The following is a 17883-nucleotide window of genomic DNA, read 5'->3' as shown; positions in this document are numbered from 1 at the left end:
TTTTTAAATTTAACCCGTATATCTATTTTTTTTTCGAAAAATGAAAATTTATTAAATATTGAAACTAATAAGTATTTAAAAATTTTAAAGTGAAAGTTACCAAAATAAATATTTAAATAAATAAATTTTTTCAAAATTACGGTCAGTTCTGTGTTCATTCCTTGCTTTTGTTGTTATAAAAAGAATAGTAAATTACTGCTAAAAATCAACGCTTTGTGTATTATCATGTTGTGGATTGTGTTCGATGGTCGTGGATTGTGTTCGAACTGTGTATTTTAAAATTTTAATTCGATTTGACATAAAATTATCTAAATAATGTAAGTTGCAATGTATTTGTTGTTTAAAACCGAATTGAAGTAATTCATTTATCGGTCAAAAATTGTTTTTTTTTTTTTTTTAATATACATTTACCTTTGTGCGCAGTGTTTCCTTAATCAAATCATAGAAATTTCGACAAGTTAGTAAAAACATTTATTATTCGATCTTTGCGTTCTTCCTAAATTTTGTTCATCAACTTGTTGAAAAAGGTTAACAGTTTTTATTACGGTTTTGTGTGCGAAATTGGAAACTAAAATACGTAAAACAAACAAAAATGAGTGTGATAAATGTAAAAAAAAATTGTACCTATCGCAGCCGTTTTGAACCTGATTTGGACATCAAATATGGGGACTGAACTTAAAGATAGACACGGATTGCAACAAAATATTCGATAAATTAATAATTGTGTACCTTTGGTAGAGCGTTTTTCATATTAACAAAAAAAAAAAAAAAATACAAATTAAAAACAAAGAACGGCAACCCTAACAATATAACAATATTATGTCATATTTTTTTTGAAGCAGTAAACTTATAGATAAAACTTTAAAAAAATACGAATTAACGAAGGTTTTGAAGGTTTTTTTACGTTTTGAGTACTTTTTTTTTTTAAATTTAAATGGTTTATTATTTTTTTAATGATAAGTTTTAAAAAAATATTTTTCAAGAAGCTTTTATAGGGCTACAAATTTTTTTTTTACAAATTTAATAAACCTTTTCGGTAAAACACATCGATTTTTATCTGCATGTTTGATTTTTTTAAGTAGCAAACAATTATTGGTATTTTTGGAAAGGTCTTCAAACCATAGGATGCTATCAAAAAACCTACACCTGCATATTGCGGGTGGAAGAATCCACATCCATTATTTGGGATAAAAGACGATGATAATATGTATACAGGGTGTCCCATAAGTTAACGTCGAAACGAAAACGGTAGATAGAGTAGGTGGTGACAGTTATCAGAAAAATAATAAAAAAAATTGCAGCCATATATTTTGTGAGTAATGGGAATTTGAAAAAAAGTCGAAAAAATGGTCACCCTGTGTTTTTCATGTGTCGTGACTACAAATCTTAATTTTTCTCATTTTTTCTTTTGTTATGGAATCTTGAATAACCCTGCTACCAAATGTATTCAAAAATTTTAACTCAGCTGCATCAGTTTTAAAGCAAATATTACTTTTTTGGCCAACTAAGTACTAAAAAATTTTACATGACTCTAATTCAATGAACCGTAGTGTAAAAAAAATGCACTACGATGTTTCGTCAAGTTACCTTAAAAGTTGGTGTGCTCAATTCTCTTTTCAAAATGGTATAATATTGTTGCGACTATTCCATAAATAACTGAGATACATTTTTTTTTTCTTAAGAAATCCGACTTTTTTATTAGGTAATTTTTCCATATAATTTAAGTTTTTGTATTCTGAAAGGTTCTAAAATGCCCCACTACGAACTGCATACATACAATTTAAAGACCTTACCAAAAACACCATCACTCACGCCCAAAATCTGCTGCTTTGACACTTTATCATCCTTAATTGCTATCGAGCACTATTTTCATTTTTAAATAAGTTCTATACAAATTATTCCTTAGCGATAAAAAAAAACAACCAAAAATTTCAGTAAGGGCCAATTTTTCAATGGTCAGATAAACTTCAGTTAGAGCTTATTCCTAGAAATATCTATTTTTTATATTGAAATTATTCGTTTGATGGTGTACTGATGATACAAAAAATCAGTGTCTGTGTAATTTTGTGAACTCTTACCCAGATATTTTTTAATAATATGGATTTATTATTTTTTTTGAAAAACAAACTAAAGAAATTTTTTTGGTTTAGAATGGAATTTTCGAGGGATTGAAAATTCTTAAAATTTTTCATTGCTCAGATACAGGGATCAGAAATAAATCTGAACCTTTTGAAAGGTTCTTAAATAATACTTATTTGTTGCCATTTTCAATAAAGGTCATAAAATAACCTTTATTTAAAAAAAAAAAAGAAAAAATTTCGGTCTGAGAGAAACCTTTATTTTGTATTTTTGTATGTTTCGGTCAACCAGTGAGATTTATCGCTGAGAGAAAAAAATAAATCTCATCTGCAAATTAATCAATTAGAACATCGGTCTCCTGAATTATTCGAAATTGCATTGGTCGTCCCAGCGACTCAACTCACAGTGGAAAGGACATTTTTCATCTTTATATTTTATTTTAAACGAAAAGAGATATTATCTTGGGTGAAAAAACTTTGAGAGTCTATTATACGTTGAACTTAATACATAAACTAAGAAAAAACATCCTTTTCATATTTATTTTTTGCAAAATAAAGACATTCTTGAGATATTCGACTTTTTCCTTTGAATTAACCATTTTTGATTTATTTTCTGCGAAAACGGTTAAAGGTTGACCTTTTCCATTTATTTTTTTGTAAAAATCTCAACCTTTGCGAGATATTTAAAAAAATAAAAAATAAATCTCAACCGATTACCTTTATTTTTGATTTAAAAAAAAAATCTCAAACCTTAACCGAAACCTATTTAAAGTAAGGTGGTAACTCTCAGAGAGAAACCAGTTGAAAGTAAAGGTTGACTGTTATTTCTGATCTCAGCTGAGATAGCATTAGTTAATTTTGTTGTTTGTGAATTTATAAAACAAAACAAAAAAATGATAAAAAAAAATATTTTAACATAAAGAAAGTGCGGCAACTCTGTTTTAAAATTGTCATAACACTTCTTACTATTTGAATCATCGAACTCATTCGCCTAAAAACACTGCATCACCTTCTTTGCCAAAGCATCCTAAAAGTATACAACATACAATTCACTATCTCACACAGTGATGCATTAAGCTTTGAAGACTACTACAGAAAGCTTTTTTTTTTCAAATATCTGATTTATTAATCTGATTTCTTTTTCTATAAATAAATTCGCCATTTTCTTACAACCTGTTACTAACATATTAAACTCTAGTGAAAAAATGATTGTTTTTTCTTAATGTGAAAAATTGTGAAGTTGTCACTAGGCTAGGCTTCAAATCTCTAAATTTTACTTCTCAAATAGGTCCCTTCTTAATTTTCTGCTTATTCAGGACTGAACACTTTTGAAAAGTTCAGGGAATTTAAATAAATGTTTATGAGTATTATTTATGACTTTTTCCAAGGTTCAGAATAATTTCGTTCAATAGTTTCGTCAATAAATAATTTTTTTTTCGTTTGACGAAACTTATACCTATTTAAGCCACTCAAGCGGCACAATTACGGTACTTTATATACACGTGTATATACATATGTCTGCATGTACGTTGCGCTGTAAACGATGTGTATGTTTACACGAAAAAAAGTCTACACTGTCTCCACTGCACCATGAGAATTGAAAAATGAGAACCAGTTCATCTCTCCATGTGCTTCTGGTTGAACGTACTTAATTGTGAATACCTACGATACGTGACCTGAATTATTTAATTTATGATCAAAATTTCTTCTAAAAATTAAGAAAGGTAAGACAGTTTTTTGTTTTTTTTTTTTTTTATTTAAAGTACAAACAAAATGTTTGCCCCTTTTTGAGAATAAATTATAGCGTTTGCCACTTTCGTTGTAATTTTTTTTCATTGAAAATTATGTATCCATGTTTACCGTTTCTGTTTCTATTTGCTTTCTCTTTCTCGCTAATTGCTTGAGCTTTGTAGAAATTGAGAATACAAGCGATTGTGAACTAGGTCATGGAAAAAGTTAATTATTTTGATAATTTTTTAATAATAAAATTTATTTTAAATGCAAATCTTAAAAAAAATATCTGAATTATGTACCTATGTTAATTTTTTGATTTGCTGCTTGTCGTCAAAAAAATTTCACGTGTCGATTATGGATGTGTGTGGTGCAGTGATGCAGCGCAGCAAGTTTTTTACTGTCGATGATTAATTAATTAGATAATTAGTTACAATTAGTCTTATTGAGTTTGTATTTGGTTTTGGTTGTTGTAATTTTTATTGAGTTTGAGTTTTTTTTGTTGTTTTAGTTAAATGATACCGAAACTTTTTTCTTGCATAAGTTCATATTTTTGCACTTACATAGTTTATTGTTTCATTTCATTTCATTTTCTTGATAGAATATAGGAAGCATGTAGAGTTAGAAGTTTTTAACAAAACCATAGGTTCGCATTTTGGTCTTGAACCTTTAAATTGAAAAAAGATGCTTGGCTTAGCAGGTTTACAGAATGATGTCACTGAAGTTGTGATGTTTTCATTCAAAAAATTCAAAATTGTACTAATTTGTGCTAAGAAACCGCTGAAAATAAATAAATAAAGAAATGATGAACAAAAAACAGGGTTGCCATCTGCTGAATTTATAAGTATTTTTTTTAATCAAATATTAAAACCATTAGTTTTTCCTCTTTTGAATAAGCATAAAATCAAAGAAATCTAAATCTATTAATTTTGTATTCCTTCCATAATATACATATCGTCGGTCTCATAAGAAAACCTCGTAACTCCACTTTTTTTTTCAAAAATGACTTTAGAAAATATGTTAGCGGAGCAACCCAGAAAATTTGGGGTCATTCCGAAAATTCTAAATAGACTTAAATTCAAATTTTGCACAGCGCGTTTCTTCCCAACTACTCTGTTGTTTGTTTACTCTTTCGTCTCTCCTGTAAAATTTTGATTTTGGGAGTTACGAGGTTTTCCCATGAGGCCGACGATATGTATCATCTTATATTCCATATAAATTATTTTTTCATGCCATATGGGTCTTGTAACACCGGTGCTAAACATTCCGGAAATAAATAAATAAAGTCATACAAAATCTCTTTTTTGTAACAATTTCAAGGGATATCGATTGCATGAAGTAGATTTCAATTTCAAGAGTTAAAAACAAAAATTAGAAATTTAAAATTTAAAATTAAAAAAAAAATCTTGCATTTGGTCCAAAATAAGCAACACTTAAAAAATTAGTATGAACCTGTCTCAAAGTGCTAGAAAGAAACCAATGTGATTTTTTATATAAATCCTTGTGGATTATAATAAAAAGTTGAAAAATGTTAGCCAGTGTTATCGTTTCATATGGAAAAAACATTGTTTACATACTCACTCGTTATAGGTATGTTTTATCATTTGAAACAGTTTGTAATACTCAGTACTGAAAGCATTTTTAATACATTAAACATGAGAAAAAACAAAAATTATCCTAATTTTTTCCTTTTAAAATAATTTGTCACCGTCTGCACCTAACAAATTATATCTTTGATTTGTCAAACCATAAAACATTCCGATATTTTACTTAATTCAAACCTACTTTCATCAACCTTTTTGATATGGTTGAGCTGTTTAAATCCATGTTTGGGTCCATCGCGGTTGTTTTATAGGTGTTTATTCTCTCCTTTAAAGACTTCTGTGGTGTATGGAAGAAACATGATATAGATTTGCATTAAAAAATGTCGTTGGAAGACTTCCTCTATAATGCTTTTTGACTGAATTTTTGTGCTATTTTGAACCATGGAAACCGAACACAATGTCAGACGTTAATGTAGTTCTTTACTTTTAAAAGCTGTTTTACAAAAATTTTAGTAAATATTTTTTGACAACCACCTTAACCCTCCCTTGTTACTTGTCATGGGTCGATTGAAAATAGCTGAGGCAACGGAAAAAAAACGCCTTTGTTTAGTCTTCATGCTTTCTTACAAACAACTCATGTTCATGCTTTAACGCATAAAGCCTGTAAAGAAAAAGTCTCCACTTAATTTTGCGCGGACAAATAATGTTCGAAGCAATATTCTGCCGGCAAAATTGTGACAAGAAAAAAAATAATAAAACAAAACTGAAAACAAATTTGATGATAAAATACTTGGAAAGTGAAGACGAAATAAATAAAACTCAAAAAAAGAATTCAATTTAATTTAAAAGAAGAAAAAAAAATTATGTAAATTGATAGAATTTACTTAACTTCTCCAACTTCAAAATTTTGCCCGGGATTAAAAAATGTTTTGTAGAGATTTAAATTGTAGAGATAAAATTGATTTAAACACAAAATTAATTAATACACAAACAAAAGTCCAGTTTGTAGGTACTGAAACACTTTTTTATTTGACAAAAAAACATGGATTTTATCAAAAATAAAATAAAAATAATTTATCTAAAAATTTGCTTTGAAACTCAAGTTTAAAAAGTACAGCGGCAACCCTATTCTACAAGTAGTAATAGTTTACAAAAATACTAAGTCTCCTTAGAGTATGCAATCGTTGTTTCTTGTCCTCCTGTTTGCTTTCACTACAAAAAAATTAAAAGCTTTTTTTCAGCAGAGCTTTCTTGTTAGAAAAAAAAATTATTCAATAATGCGGTCAAGTATCATTATGAGGGCAAAGTACTATTCCATGACAATTAATTTCGTCAGAAGTTTTCTGTAAATGAATAATGTATCAATTTTATTTTAGCTATAAGTAACACATCCACGTATATTTCGACGGAAAGGTCAATGACACTTTACGGTACAGAATCATCTAAATTCTTCCGACTTCCCCAGATACTAACTGGACTCAAAAACTATCCTCTTTCAAAGATAGAACCCACAAATTTAGTTACCTGCTTCCTATATCAAGTTTTTCATTACATCTTCATTATCTAATCGCCTCGGGTGCTGAAAAAAATGAAGTCATTAACACAAAATGTTATTCATAAATGGTTACCACCCCCTCAATGGAAACTCTGATATCTTATCCGAAATTACAAAAACCTCGTTCGTAATTTTCGAAACGATAACGGATCATTTAATCGGTTTTGAGTCTTGTCTCGACGAAATTGCAAAGCTTGAGTTAAGTTGACTCAAATTCAGCAAGCTGCAGCAGACAGCCAAATACATAATACTATATACTCTCTCGCTCTGCCTCTCAGTGGCATTGCTTCATTCCATCCATTGGATATAGTTTTGAAGAAAAAATGTCTACACCGACATCAGTTGTTCTCTCCACGTGTTTTCAACTGGGCGTGTTTGCAAGTTGTGTAAGAAAACATTTTTAATAAAATAATAAAAAAAAAAGTAGGTAAGAATGAACTTAATCAAATACTAATACATTTTTTAATAGTTTACAAATTAAAATTTCATACAAAAAAAAAAAAACAATTTTTTCTCCAATTCAGTAGGAAAAATATGTATCTAGCTCTGTACTGTATCTGTATCTTTACATTAGCGTGGTATGTTGCTTTGCTTTACCCTCTGGCATTGCTTTGCTTTGCTTAGCAGCTGTTGTTTGCATGCTACTGTTTCACTCTCTCTTTCGGCTCTTTTGCTATCGTAATGTTTTGTTTGCGAATGAAAATTATTTTACAAAACTTTTATTGTATCTTTTTTTAAAAAAGTAAAATTTAATAAACAGATTTATTAAAAATGTATTTTGAGTCAATAAGATTTAATCGTACCTATTTTCTCGTTTAGTTCCCTTTGATAAGATTGAAAAAAAGTTTTGTTATGTTTTTTTTTTGTTTCTAGCCTTCGGTAGGTATTCCTTGTAAATTAATAGAAAGATTGAATCTTTAAATTTCTTAAAATATTTTACTTGTTTAACGAGTTCTACAAAAAAAAAAAATCTGATCGCATCATAGAACTCATTAATTGCTTCGCAGGTCATTGGGTTCGTTTTGGCAACATGAGATACAAAAAATGTATACAGATTGTACGTAGATATTTTGTCAATAGATACGTTGTTCGCGATAGAGTTGCCATTTTAATGTTTTTAATTATTTTGATTTAATTTAATTTTTTTTTTGTATTATTGTAGGAAATATGTACATATTTATTAATATGAATTTTAATGAAAAGGGTTGCCACTTTACTTTTTACAAAAAGGAATTTTTTTTTTTTAGTTTTGAAACTAGATTTCATTAAAAATAATAGGTGTGTTTTTTTTTTGTTTATCTACAGGGTGTCCCAAAAGTAATGGATAAAACGAAAAATGCTAATAGACCAACTTAAGGGCACTCAGAATTTGGTAACTTGTTCATCCCAAATCCTTACGGTTTTCGATTTAATGCAGTTCTTGTGAAATTTCGAAAAATCCCGACTTTGCAACAGTATTTTGCCTCCTCCGCCCATTGATTGATTTTTGTTTTTTTTTTTTATCCTTTCACCAAAACATTGCCCAGTAATAAGAAACAATTAATTGATGAAAATATTTTCTATTCCATACCCCATTTAACTGCAAATTAATTAACAGTTTCAAATATTTTAAAAACTCAATTTCTTTCTTTTATTTCAGAGCAATACGCCGAAAAAATTTGTATAGTGTGACACTAGTTTATTATTTTAAAAACTTGTCCCAATATTACAGTTTTCAAAAAGGAATAAATGTTTCCAAAGTTGAAGTTAGATCGGAAAGTAGTACAATTCGAATTCAACAATACAGGGTTTTTTTCAGAGCAAAATACAAACAAAAATAAACAAATTTTCTCGAACTGTTGTTTGTTTATTTCTCTTTGAACAAAAGCTTCTATTTTTGTTAGTATTTTTGCTCTGAAAAACCCTGTTTTGTTGAATACAAATTGCAATATTTTTCGATCTAACTTCAACTTTGGAAACTTTTATACTTTTTTGAAAACTACAATAACGGGGCAACTTTTTAAAATAATAAACCATTCTCACACCGTACAAATTTTTTTTCGCGGTGTTGCTCTCAAATAAAACTTATTCTGAGAGTCCTTAAGTTGGCCTATTAGCTTTTTTCGTTTGATCCATTACTTTTGGGACACCCATTATATACATTTTGTACAAAAAAACGACATCGAGATATTTGAAATCAAAACAATTTACGTGTTAAAAACAACAAAAACTTTATTTGTATAGGTTTTTGAAAAATCCAGATTTTACTTTCTCTCGACAAAAACAGTAGTGTCAAGTTACTTTATTTGTTGTGTTATAGGTATTTTATACAGAAATATCTAACAATATTAACAAAAAAAAAAAAGCGGAGAAAATGAGGTTTTAAAAAAGCTCTCATAGAAAAAATAAGCGAAATTTTGATTGACATGGTTGCATTGAAATGTTAATATTTCGAGAAATACGCAATGCACTTTTCAGATAAAAGTCTTAAAAAGATTCTGATAAGATTGTTGAACAAATATATGTATAAAATTACCAAAGTTTTTTTTTTTTCGAAAAATTAGAAATAAAAATAAAAAAGTTTTCACATTAGTTTTTTCAAAAATCGAAAAAAAAATTCAATATGGCTACCTTTAAACACTTATAACACAAGAACGACGCAACTAATGTTAATGGTTATGGTCTTAAAATGTAGCTAAGAATATACAAATGATTTTTGGTTTTTTGTAAAAAAAAACTATTTTTTGATCCAACATGGATGCCATGGCCATACAAATGGTTTTTGTTTTTTTTGTAAAAAAAATTTATTTGCGTCCATCATGGATGTAATGGCCTTCCCACTACGGAGTTAAAATAAAAAAAAAACAAAAGCAACGTTTTTGACAGATAGCAGCCAAAGTGTATGTACAGTGGTGCCAAAATATTTGCATGGATTTCAAAAATCCCGATGTCGTTTTTTTTGCACAAAATCTATATAGACAAACAAAAAAACACACCTAATGTATACATTTTTTTTATAAATTAATTTTTGTTTGACCTTGAAAATTCAGGCGTTTGCGGTAATTGAAGATGCTGTTGGTGATTTCCGGAAGAAATTAATAATTTCCCTGTCTTCTTTTGATGTGGTCTTCCTCCTTTATGGTGAGACATTAATATTCCAGACGGTTTGGAAATATATAATTAAAAAAGGGGCATTCATATAAAAAAAACTTTATAAAGTTATTTTACATAAGCTACAAATATTTATAAATCACATGTTCTTAACCTGTTTCAGGAGTACCTATATTATTTTGGAATAATTTTCTATAAATCTGGTACTTAATTGCCTTAAAACAGCATTTTATTTATTAAAGTGAGTAAAACAAACACACACAGGCCAAAATATTTGGCATCTCACAAAAATGAAACGAAAATTCAAAATTCTATCCGAAAAGCAGAAAGATATAATTCTTGCATTGCATAAATCCGAATTAACTTCAAGGCAAATAGCCGAAGTAGTTAAATGTGCTCAATCAACTGTTATTCGTCATTTGCAAAGATTTCAAGAAGACGGTCTACTACCTATGACTGAACGTCGTAAAACATCAAGGTATTCTTCTTCACCAATAAGTCCGAGAAAACTATTAACCGTAAATAATAATAACGAATGTGAAGATAGAAACTATGGTCGAGTATCAAATGTCGAGTTTAAAAAAGTAGGTACATTATTGTATTTTTTGTTATTGTTTTGTTTGTTTGTACAATTTTGTCTTGTATTTTATTTGAACTTATTTTAATGGGATAATTTCGGGTTGGAAAATCTCATTTGAATTTAATAGAACTACTGCTAAGTTATTTTAATGGTATAATTTCGGGTTGTTGTTCTTGTTAAAATGGTTTAGTGGCAACCCTAACAGCTAGCAGTTATGCATTATCATGAAAAGACTTAACAATCACGCTCACCTCTTTATTCTTTCGTCTCCATTTTACTACTTTCATTTATACATTGAGTTCTAATATAACATATGTAAGCCACGACTAAAAAAAACATTGAATCTTGTAATGGATTCATTGTTAATTCCAATCAGAGATTTTGATTTTATTTTTTTGTTAGTTGATTCTTTTATTTAAATTTTTGGTGAATAAAAGGGTTCAACAACGTTTTTTATCTTGTTTTTCATAAAAACAGATTAGGTAAAAGAAATCTTGACTTTCGATGTCCAGTCCACACAATTTATTTAGTTTTCTGTAGAAATAAGTCTTATAAGAATGTTATACAGGAATTTTAATAAAAGCTTGATAAAAAAATGATCTGGCTGGACATTGAACAGAGCTCCAATGGGCTCTGAACAGAGTTTTGTTCTTGCATTAAAAAAAAAAAAAAAACAATTTCTTATGGAGACTTTGCTTAAACCTCGTAGGACACAGTACCCCTAAAAGCCTATCAAATAGAGGTAAAGCTGGCGGTACCTGGCCCACTCGCTTAATGACCCGATTGGTGCGGAGTGCACCGTTTTGATAACTCATGAAACCTTTAAGAAATAATTGAATTTGTATGGTTAAGGTTATTTTAACAAATGGCCCAGTCTCCGGAAAACTAGTCGATCACCATCAATTGAAAGACTGCTACCTCACTTTGTCGCACTAAGGAACGAGATTGTGTCCTTGATCTTTGATTTAGAGAGCCTATCTATGTAACTGAAAAATTCACTCCCAAAAAAGAGTGCTCTATTTCTTTGAAGGCAGGACATTGGCATAGAAAGTGAGAGCCGTCTCTTTTTCCTACAGCTTTCCCGCATGTTCTCCTACCGGCCAATGCCAATTTTTCGTTACCTTTATGACCTGGAATACAGATAAGAGTGATTGTAAAATATTGACATTGAGAGTTCCTCTCTGCACTGCTGAATGAATTTAGAGAATTTCATGGCAGTTCAGCTTGGAACACACTATCGAAATTGGGTAGCCGAATAGAATAGAGAAGTCTCCCGCCACAAAAGCCCTTTTCCTTGTCTTACCTTGACGGGAAGCTGACTATACAATTCTTAACAATGTTCGAGGTAGGCGTGCAGTAGTCCGTAGGTGTCAAGAACATATCTGCAGGTAAAAAAGTTTGTTGTATCACTGTGACCGAAAGTTTTGGACTTCCAAACACCGGTTCCTTTAGATCTAAATTCATTATGGTTCTTCGTTCTGTGGCAATAGATATGAAATATGAAAATAAAATGTGGCTAAGATGAGCTAAAAGTTTCGTCTTTTCTAATATATTTAATATTCAATAAAATTAATTTTAAGAATAAATTTTGAATTACCCATAAATATGATATTCTCATGAAATGATACAATTTTTAATAATTTTTTATTTTTGTTTTTCATTTTTAGAAACCAATCAATGAACAATTAAATTTTTTGAGAAACCCAACTACTCGATTATCATACACAAATATGATGGAAGTGAAACATTCCCCATCGTCACAGATGGATTTTAGAACAACTGCAACAGCCAATGGACTGCCTAATGAAGAAGAAGATGAAGAAATGGACACACTGCTTGTTGATGGTGTTGGTGGTGCTATTAAAAATATACCTACCTCTAGTTGTGGTAAGTTCATATTACATACTTTTCCTCTTCAGTTTATTAACTGAATACCATCTCTTCTTCTAGATTCTACACCAATTATACAAAATGGTAGTACCAAGTATCCTCAAGTAGAAGATAGCATGGAAGTTGATTTGCTTGACGATGACATGGATGATGATCTAAATACAACAGTTACAATGTCTGAAAACAATAAAAAAGAAAATGAAGAAACGGAAACATCCAAAAAAGAAGACTTGGATCTTTTTGATTTGGATTTGGAACAAGCTGTAGTTCCAACAATAGAAAAGAAAATAACAAATGGTGAATCAACAACAGATGTATCCAATGTCAGAGATCCTGGTGATGATCTTGATACTTTACTTTCGAAAATCAATGACTTGGTCGAAGATTGCATGGAACCTTCGACTGTGGTTGATTCTCCACTAACGGAAGTCAATAAAGAAGTCATTGATATAGATGCAGATGAAACAGTAGAAGATATCGTAGATGGTAAAGTAGAAGAACCTCAGGAAGATATCTTGGCTGATAAAGATTTAAAACCTCAAGAAGATATCTTGGATGATAAAGTAGTAGAACCTCAAGAAGATATCTTAGATGATACTCAAGTTGTAGCTGATGAAGAAATCATTGAGGAACTTGTAACTGCGGAAACAGAAGTTGAAGAGAATGAAGACGCTGAAATCGCGTGCGATATTAAAGAGAAAGAAACCCTTGAGTTTGAAGCTGAAGAAGAAGAAGAAGCTTCCGAAGTTAAATCCACTACAGAGTTATCAGAGATAGTTTCTGAAGAAAATGGAGTTGAAGTGACTGCAACTGATTTGGAAATGGCTGAAGAAGAATCACCACAAGAAGTTGAAAATGATATTCCAGAATTAGCTGCTGAAGAAATCACTGAAGAAGTTGTTTTAGATACAGCAGACGAAGAAGTTATTGAAACCGAAGCTTCTGAAACAATATTTACGGAAACAGAAGTTGTTGAAGAAGAAGTTGCAGTTGCAGAAATTGCTAAAGTAACAGCTGAAGAAGAAATTGTTGAAGAAACAGTGCCAGAAGCTCTAGAAATAACAGTGACAGAAACTGTAGAAGAAGCTGTGGAAGAAACTGTGGAAGAAGCTGTGACAGAAACTGCCGAAGAAGTTGAGGCAGTGGAAAACAAATCATCTGAAGAAATCGTCACAAACAATATGGATATAGATGATGATGATATTGTTTGCTTGGATAGTCCAATGCCGGATGAGAAAGAAGATGATGAAAAACTTCCCGAACAATCCAATGTACAAGAAAAGACAGAAAAAATAACTCAGGACGAGGTTAAAGAAAAGGAAGTTTCAGAAGAAGTGTCTTCGAAAGAGGTCTTCCCTGATGAAACTGTCGATGCAAAAAATGCAGAAGACACATCATCAAAACCAGTAGAAGAAGAAGATGATGATATTTTCTTGATTGAAGATGACGATGAACCCATGAAAGAGGCTGAGCCAGTAAAAGAAGTTGCTGAGTCAATAAAAGAAACTGAAGTTGAGTCTACTGAAAAACTCGATGCAAAATCTTCCGATGAAACTGAAACATCTCCGAAAAAAGAAGAACAATTAGCTGGAGAAGAAGTTAAAGAAGATTCCAAGCCAGAAGCAATTGAAGAACAAGAATCAAAGGAGAACAAGACTGAGATCAATTCTGAAGAAAAACCATCGGAAACCAAGGATGACGACGATGATGATGATATCGTTTGTCTTGATGATTCTTTGGAAGAACCAGAGAACCCAAAAGAGACACCTGTTGAAGCTATCTCTGCTAAGAAGGTTGTCGAAGATGTTGATTCCACTATTGTGAAAAGTAGTGAAGACACTGTAAATGAAAAATCAGAAACAATCGCTGAGAAGGAAGCAGTAGAAGAGACTGAAAAGGTTGTAGCTTCGGATGTTTCAGAAGTCATTGAAGAGGAATCAAAACCAGCTGATCAAAAAGTTGATGAAACTGATTCATCAGCGAAGAGTTCTGAAGAACCTTCAAAAACACTTGAAACTCTGACGAAATCAGGTGAGAATACCGAGAAAGTTGTTGAATCATCTGAACAACCAATTAAACCAGCTGAAGAAGCTTTGACAGAATCTTCTAGTAAAACTTCAGAAACTGAGGCAGCAAAACCGAAAGAAGCACCTTCCGTCATGGACAGTGACATAATTAACTTGGATGACGACGACGATGAGGAAGTTCCTCCTCCAGCTGAGAAAAAAGATGAAACATCTTCCACCGAAGTTGCCGAAACTAATACTTCAGAACTGCTCTCAGACAATTCGGACAATGCCCGTGATGGTGTTGATGAAAAAGACGACAAGAATGAACCAAAAGTCGCTGAAGAAAAATCAACTCCAATGGCCTCAGAACCGAATAGCAATAGCAGCAGTAATCTTCTCAAAGAAAGCTCCGTCATCGAGCGAGATGAATCACCCGGTGAACCCTCTGAACAGCCACCAGCAAAGAGAATAAGATTGAGCCAAGACGAAACTAGCAGTAGAAATTCCAATGCCAGTCCAGATGATACAAGTTCAAAACTTCTTGACGACGACGAGGTCATGGAAGTTCTAGACAACGAAGAAGAAGAAGCAAAGCCAGAAGAAGAAGAAGAAAACAAAACCCTTAAACGTGTTCACAGCAGTGAATCAATTACTTCGGAAATGAAAAAACCCAAAACAGATTCTGAAGCACCATCAAAAAAAGTAGTCGAAGATGAAAAAACACCAGAATTGTTAGAAGAAATAATTCCAACTAAAGAAGAACCTGTTAAAGTGGAAGAAAAACCCGAAGTCAAGCCAGTCGAAGTAAAACCACTTCCCCTCTATCCACCACCGAATTTCGATGCACCCAAAATCGGTTTGAGTTTAGATTTCCTTCGTCGTTTCAAAAAATCCATTCATAAAATGAACAAATCTGATTTAGAAGAATTAGTTTTACAGAAAATCGTTGAAGCTATTGTTCACAAAAGTGAATTCAGCGAAATGCGTGAGCTAATTGAAAAGCAAGAAAAAATTATTTCCGGACATCGCAGTAAGATAACTGAACTGAACAAACAATTCCGTGACTTGGAAATGGTTCATAATCGAGTACTGAAAGATTTGGAAACTAAGAATTCACAATTCATTATGCCGGTTAAAATTACCCGAGCCGTTGGCTTGCAGGTATTCTTCCCCAATAAGAAATATGATCAACCAATTGCAAATCTGCCACCATCGTCGTCGTCGAGTTCCTCAATGCAGGCACCTTCACCCTCCTCATTAGCCAGAAGCGTTAGTACAAGCAGCAGCACAAGTAGCATTCCAGAAAAAGCTCCTAGCTCTTTAAACCTTGCGAGTATGAATAATCAAGGGTCTCAACAGGCATCGCAGGCACCATCTCCACATGGAGGTAGCGCTGCTGCAAATCTACAACGTCGGGGATGTGTTCAAAAACTAACACCTATGCGACCAGATGGCCCACGAACCAGCGCAATGCCGCCGAATAGAGGAGTTACAGCTGGTGTTGTGTCTTCATCAACACCGAGCCCTCTGATGCCTAGGGAAACTTCCCCGAAGATATTAAATCGACAGATAGCGCCTAAACCTCGATTGCCGATGGTTAGTGCTCCAGGTCTACCTCAACAGACACACAATATGCATTCAATGGCAACACAACCGGAGCCAGAAAGACCTAAGGCACCAATGATGCCACAAGGGATTGCAACGTAAGTTCATTTATCATTTAAATTAGTAAGTCTTTAATTAAACTTTGTTCATTTTATAGGAAAAAAACTGGCGGAATCTTAAAAACTTTCCCACCGAGCAAACGAATCCCCAAATCATGGCAATCTGAGCAGCAACAACCAGCTCCGGTGCAGTCATCGCCGACCCATGCACCAGCTACTTCCTCGCCAATGGTGCCACCAAAGAGTCCTATGGCAAGCTCTCCGTTGGCAGCAAAACCTCCCACAAAATCTGTCATCGATTTGACCGATGAAGATGATATGGGTCCACAACCTAGCCCAAGGACTCCAAATGTCCAAGGGGCAACACAAAAACAGGTTCATAATGCCGGAGGGCAGCGTGTTGGACCTTATAAGGTTTCGGTTATTCCAGCGGCTCAGTTGCAACAACAGCCAAGGCCTAATATGCAAAAACCTACAGCGCCACGTCCTCATACTTGTAAGTGAAAACTTCCTACAATTTTGAAATTGATTTGAATTTATTTATTTTTTGTATTTAATTAGCTCCCCAAATGGCTTCAAAACCAAATGGAACTGCCCAAAATGCTGTACGCCGAACTCCTCCCCCAGTCAATAATCAGCGATATCGTCATCCGGCACCGCTTCCAAATCAACCGATTCATAGCAGTAACCCACTGTGGAAACTTCCCCCGGCTCGTCCTACAATCCGGATAAGCAATCTAGACAGTGGAATTGTTATCTCGTGGACCATAGAGGACACCGCCAAGGAAAAGTATGCCGAAAGTACCAGCTACCAGATATATGCCTATCAAGAGACAAGTGGGCCGCCATTAGTCGAATCATGGCGGCATGTGGGTGATGTGAAAGCTATGCTTCTGCCAATGGCCGTGACACTGACTCAGTTCCAAGAGGGACAGCGTTATTACTTTGCTGTTCGAGCGGTAGACGCCCACAATCGTTGTGGACCGTTTAGCTTTGCCAAGACTTGGAGTTAATCGCCAAAAAGCTTGGAATCAATACATAAACTATCAACAACCACAAACACCCACACACACATTATTGCAACTTAAGTTTAGTTAAGTCAATAAAAAACCAGATGTTTTAGATTAGTTTTTAAAACCATACAAACAAACAAAATAATTAATTATTTACCAGACATAAAAAAAAAAATATCTGTAACTGTATTCATAAAAAATATTATTTACTCATCAATTTAGTATTTAGTTATGTATAATTTTTAAACTTACTTACTTTATAGCTCGAAATTTAAATCTTTTTTCTTTTAATTATTATTTGTGTGCCCGCCTTTTAGGTTGATGTGAAAAAAAAAACTAAGATTTATAATCTTATGTTATATTATAGGTGGCCAACATTTTTGAGTTATTATTTTATAAGTTTTATAAATTATTTAATAATTTTTTTTTTATAATAAAATAAAATATATATAATTTTTTTCCTTTTGATGATTCGTTTTTTTGAGCTAGAAAGTAAAGAGAAACAAAGTTATAAAGAATCTAGATTCAAAGGATGTTTAGCTTGTAACTTAATCAGAAATAAAAATCTTTAAACAAATATAAAAAAAAAATTAATATTTGATTGATTTATTTATTCAGTTATTAGTTACTTAATTACTTAGGTTGACCAGCCAGCGCCTTAAGATGGCGCTAAAATTCATATTGGATTTGGGCCTCAATCAACAAAACTTCTCTAGACAGGTCTATCTT

General features: G+C 32.1%; 1 protein-coding gene across 4 annotated transcripts in view; it reads left to right on the top strand.

The window, feature by feature from the left end:
- Positions 1-17543, top strand: part of LOC129921360 (microtubule-associated protein futsch) — a 35862-nt gene extending 18319 nt beyond the window's left edge. For all 4 annotated transcript variants that reach the window (XM_056003156.1, XM_056003157.1, XM_056003158.1 and 1 more), the window contains exons 2-5: positions 12246-12465; positions 12529-16180; positions 16240-16637; positions 16703-17543. In XM_056003156.1, the coding sequence (XP_055859131.1) occupies positions 12309-12465; positions 12529-16180; positions 16240-16637; positions 16703-17154 (4659 nt within the window). In that variant the 5' untranslated portion in view covers positions 12246-12308 and the 3' untranslated portion in view covers positions 17155-17543. The remainder of the gene's footprint in view (positions 1-12245; positions 12466-12528; positions 16181-16239; positions 16638-16702) is intronic.
- The last annotated feature ends 340 nt before the right edge of the window (positions 17544-17883 follow it).

This window comes from Episyrphus balteatus, chromosome 1, assembly GCF_945859705.1.
Source record: "Episyrphus balteatus chromosome 1, idEpiBalt1.1, whole genome shotgun sequence".
NCBI lineage: Eukaryota > Metazoa > Arthropoda > Insecta > Diptera > Syrphidae > Episyrphus > Episyrphus balteatus.
The sequence above is the reverse complement of the archived record's forward strand: the minus strand, read 5'-3'. Positions and strand labels throughout refer to the sequence as shown.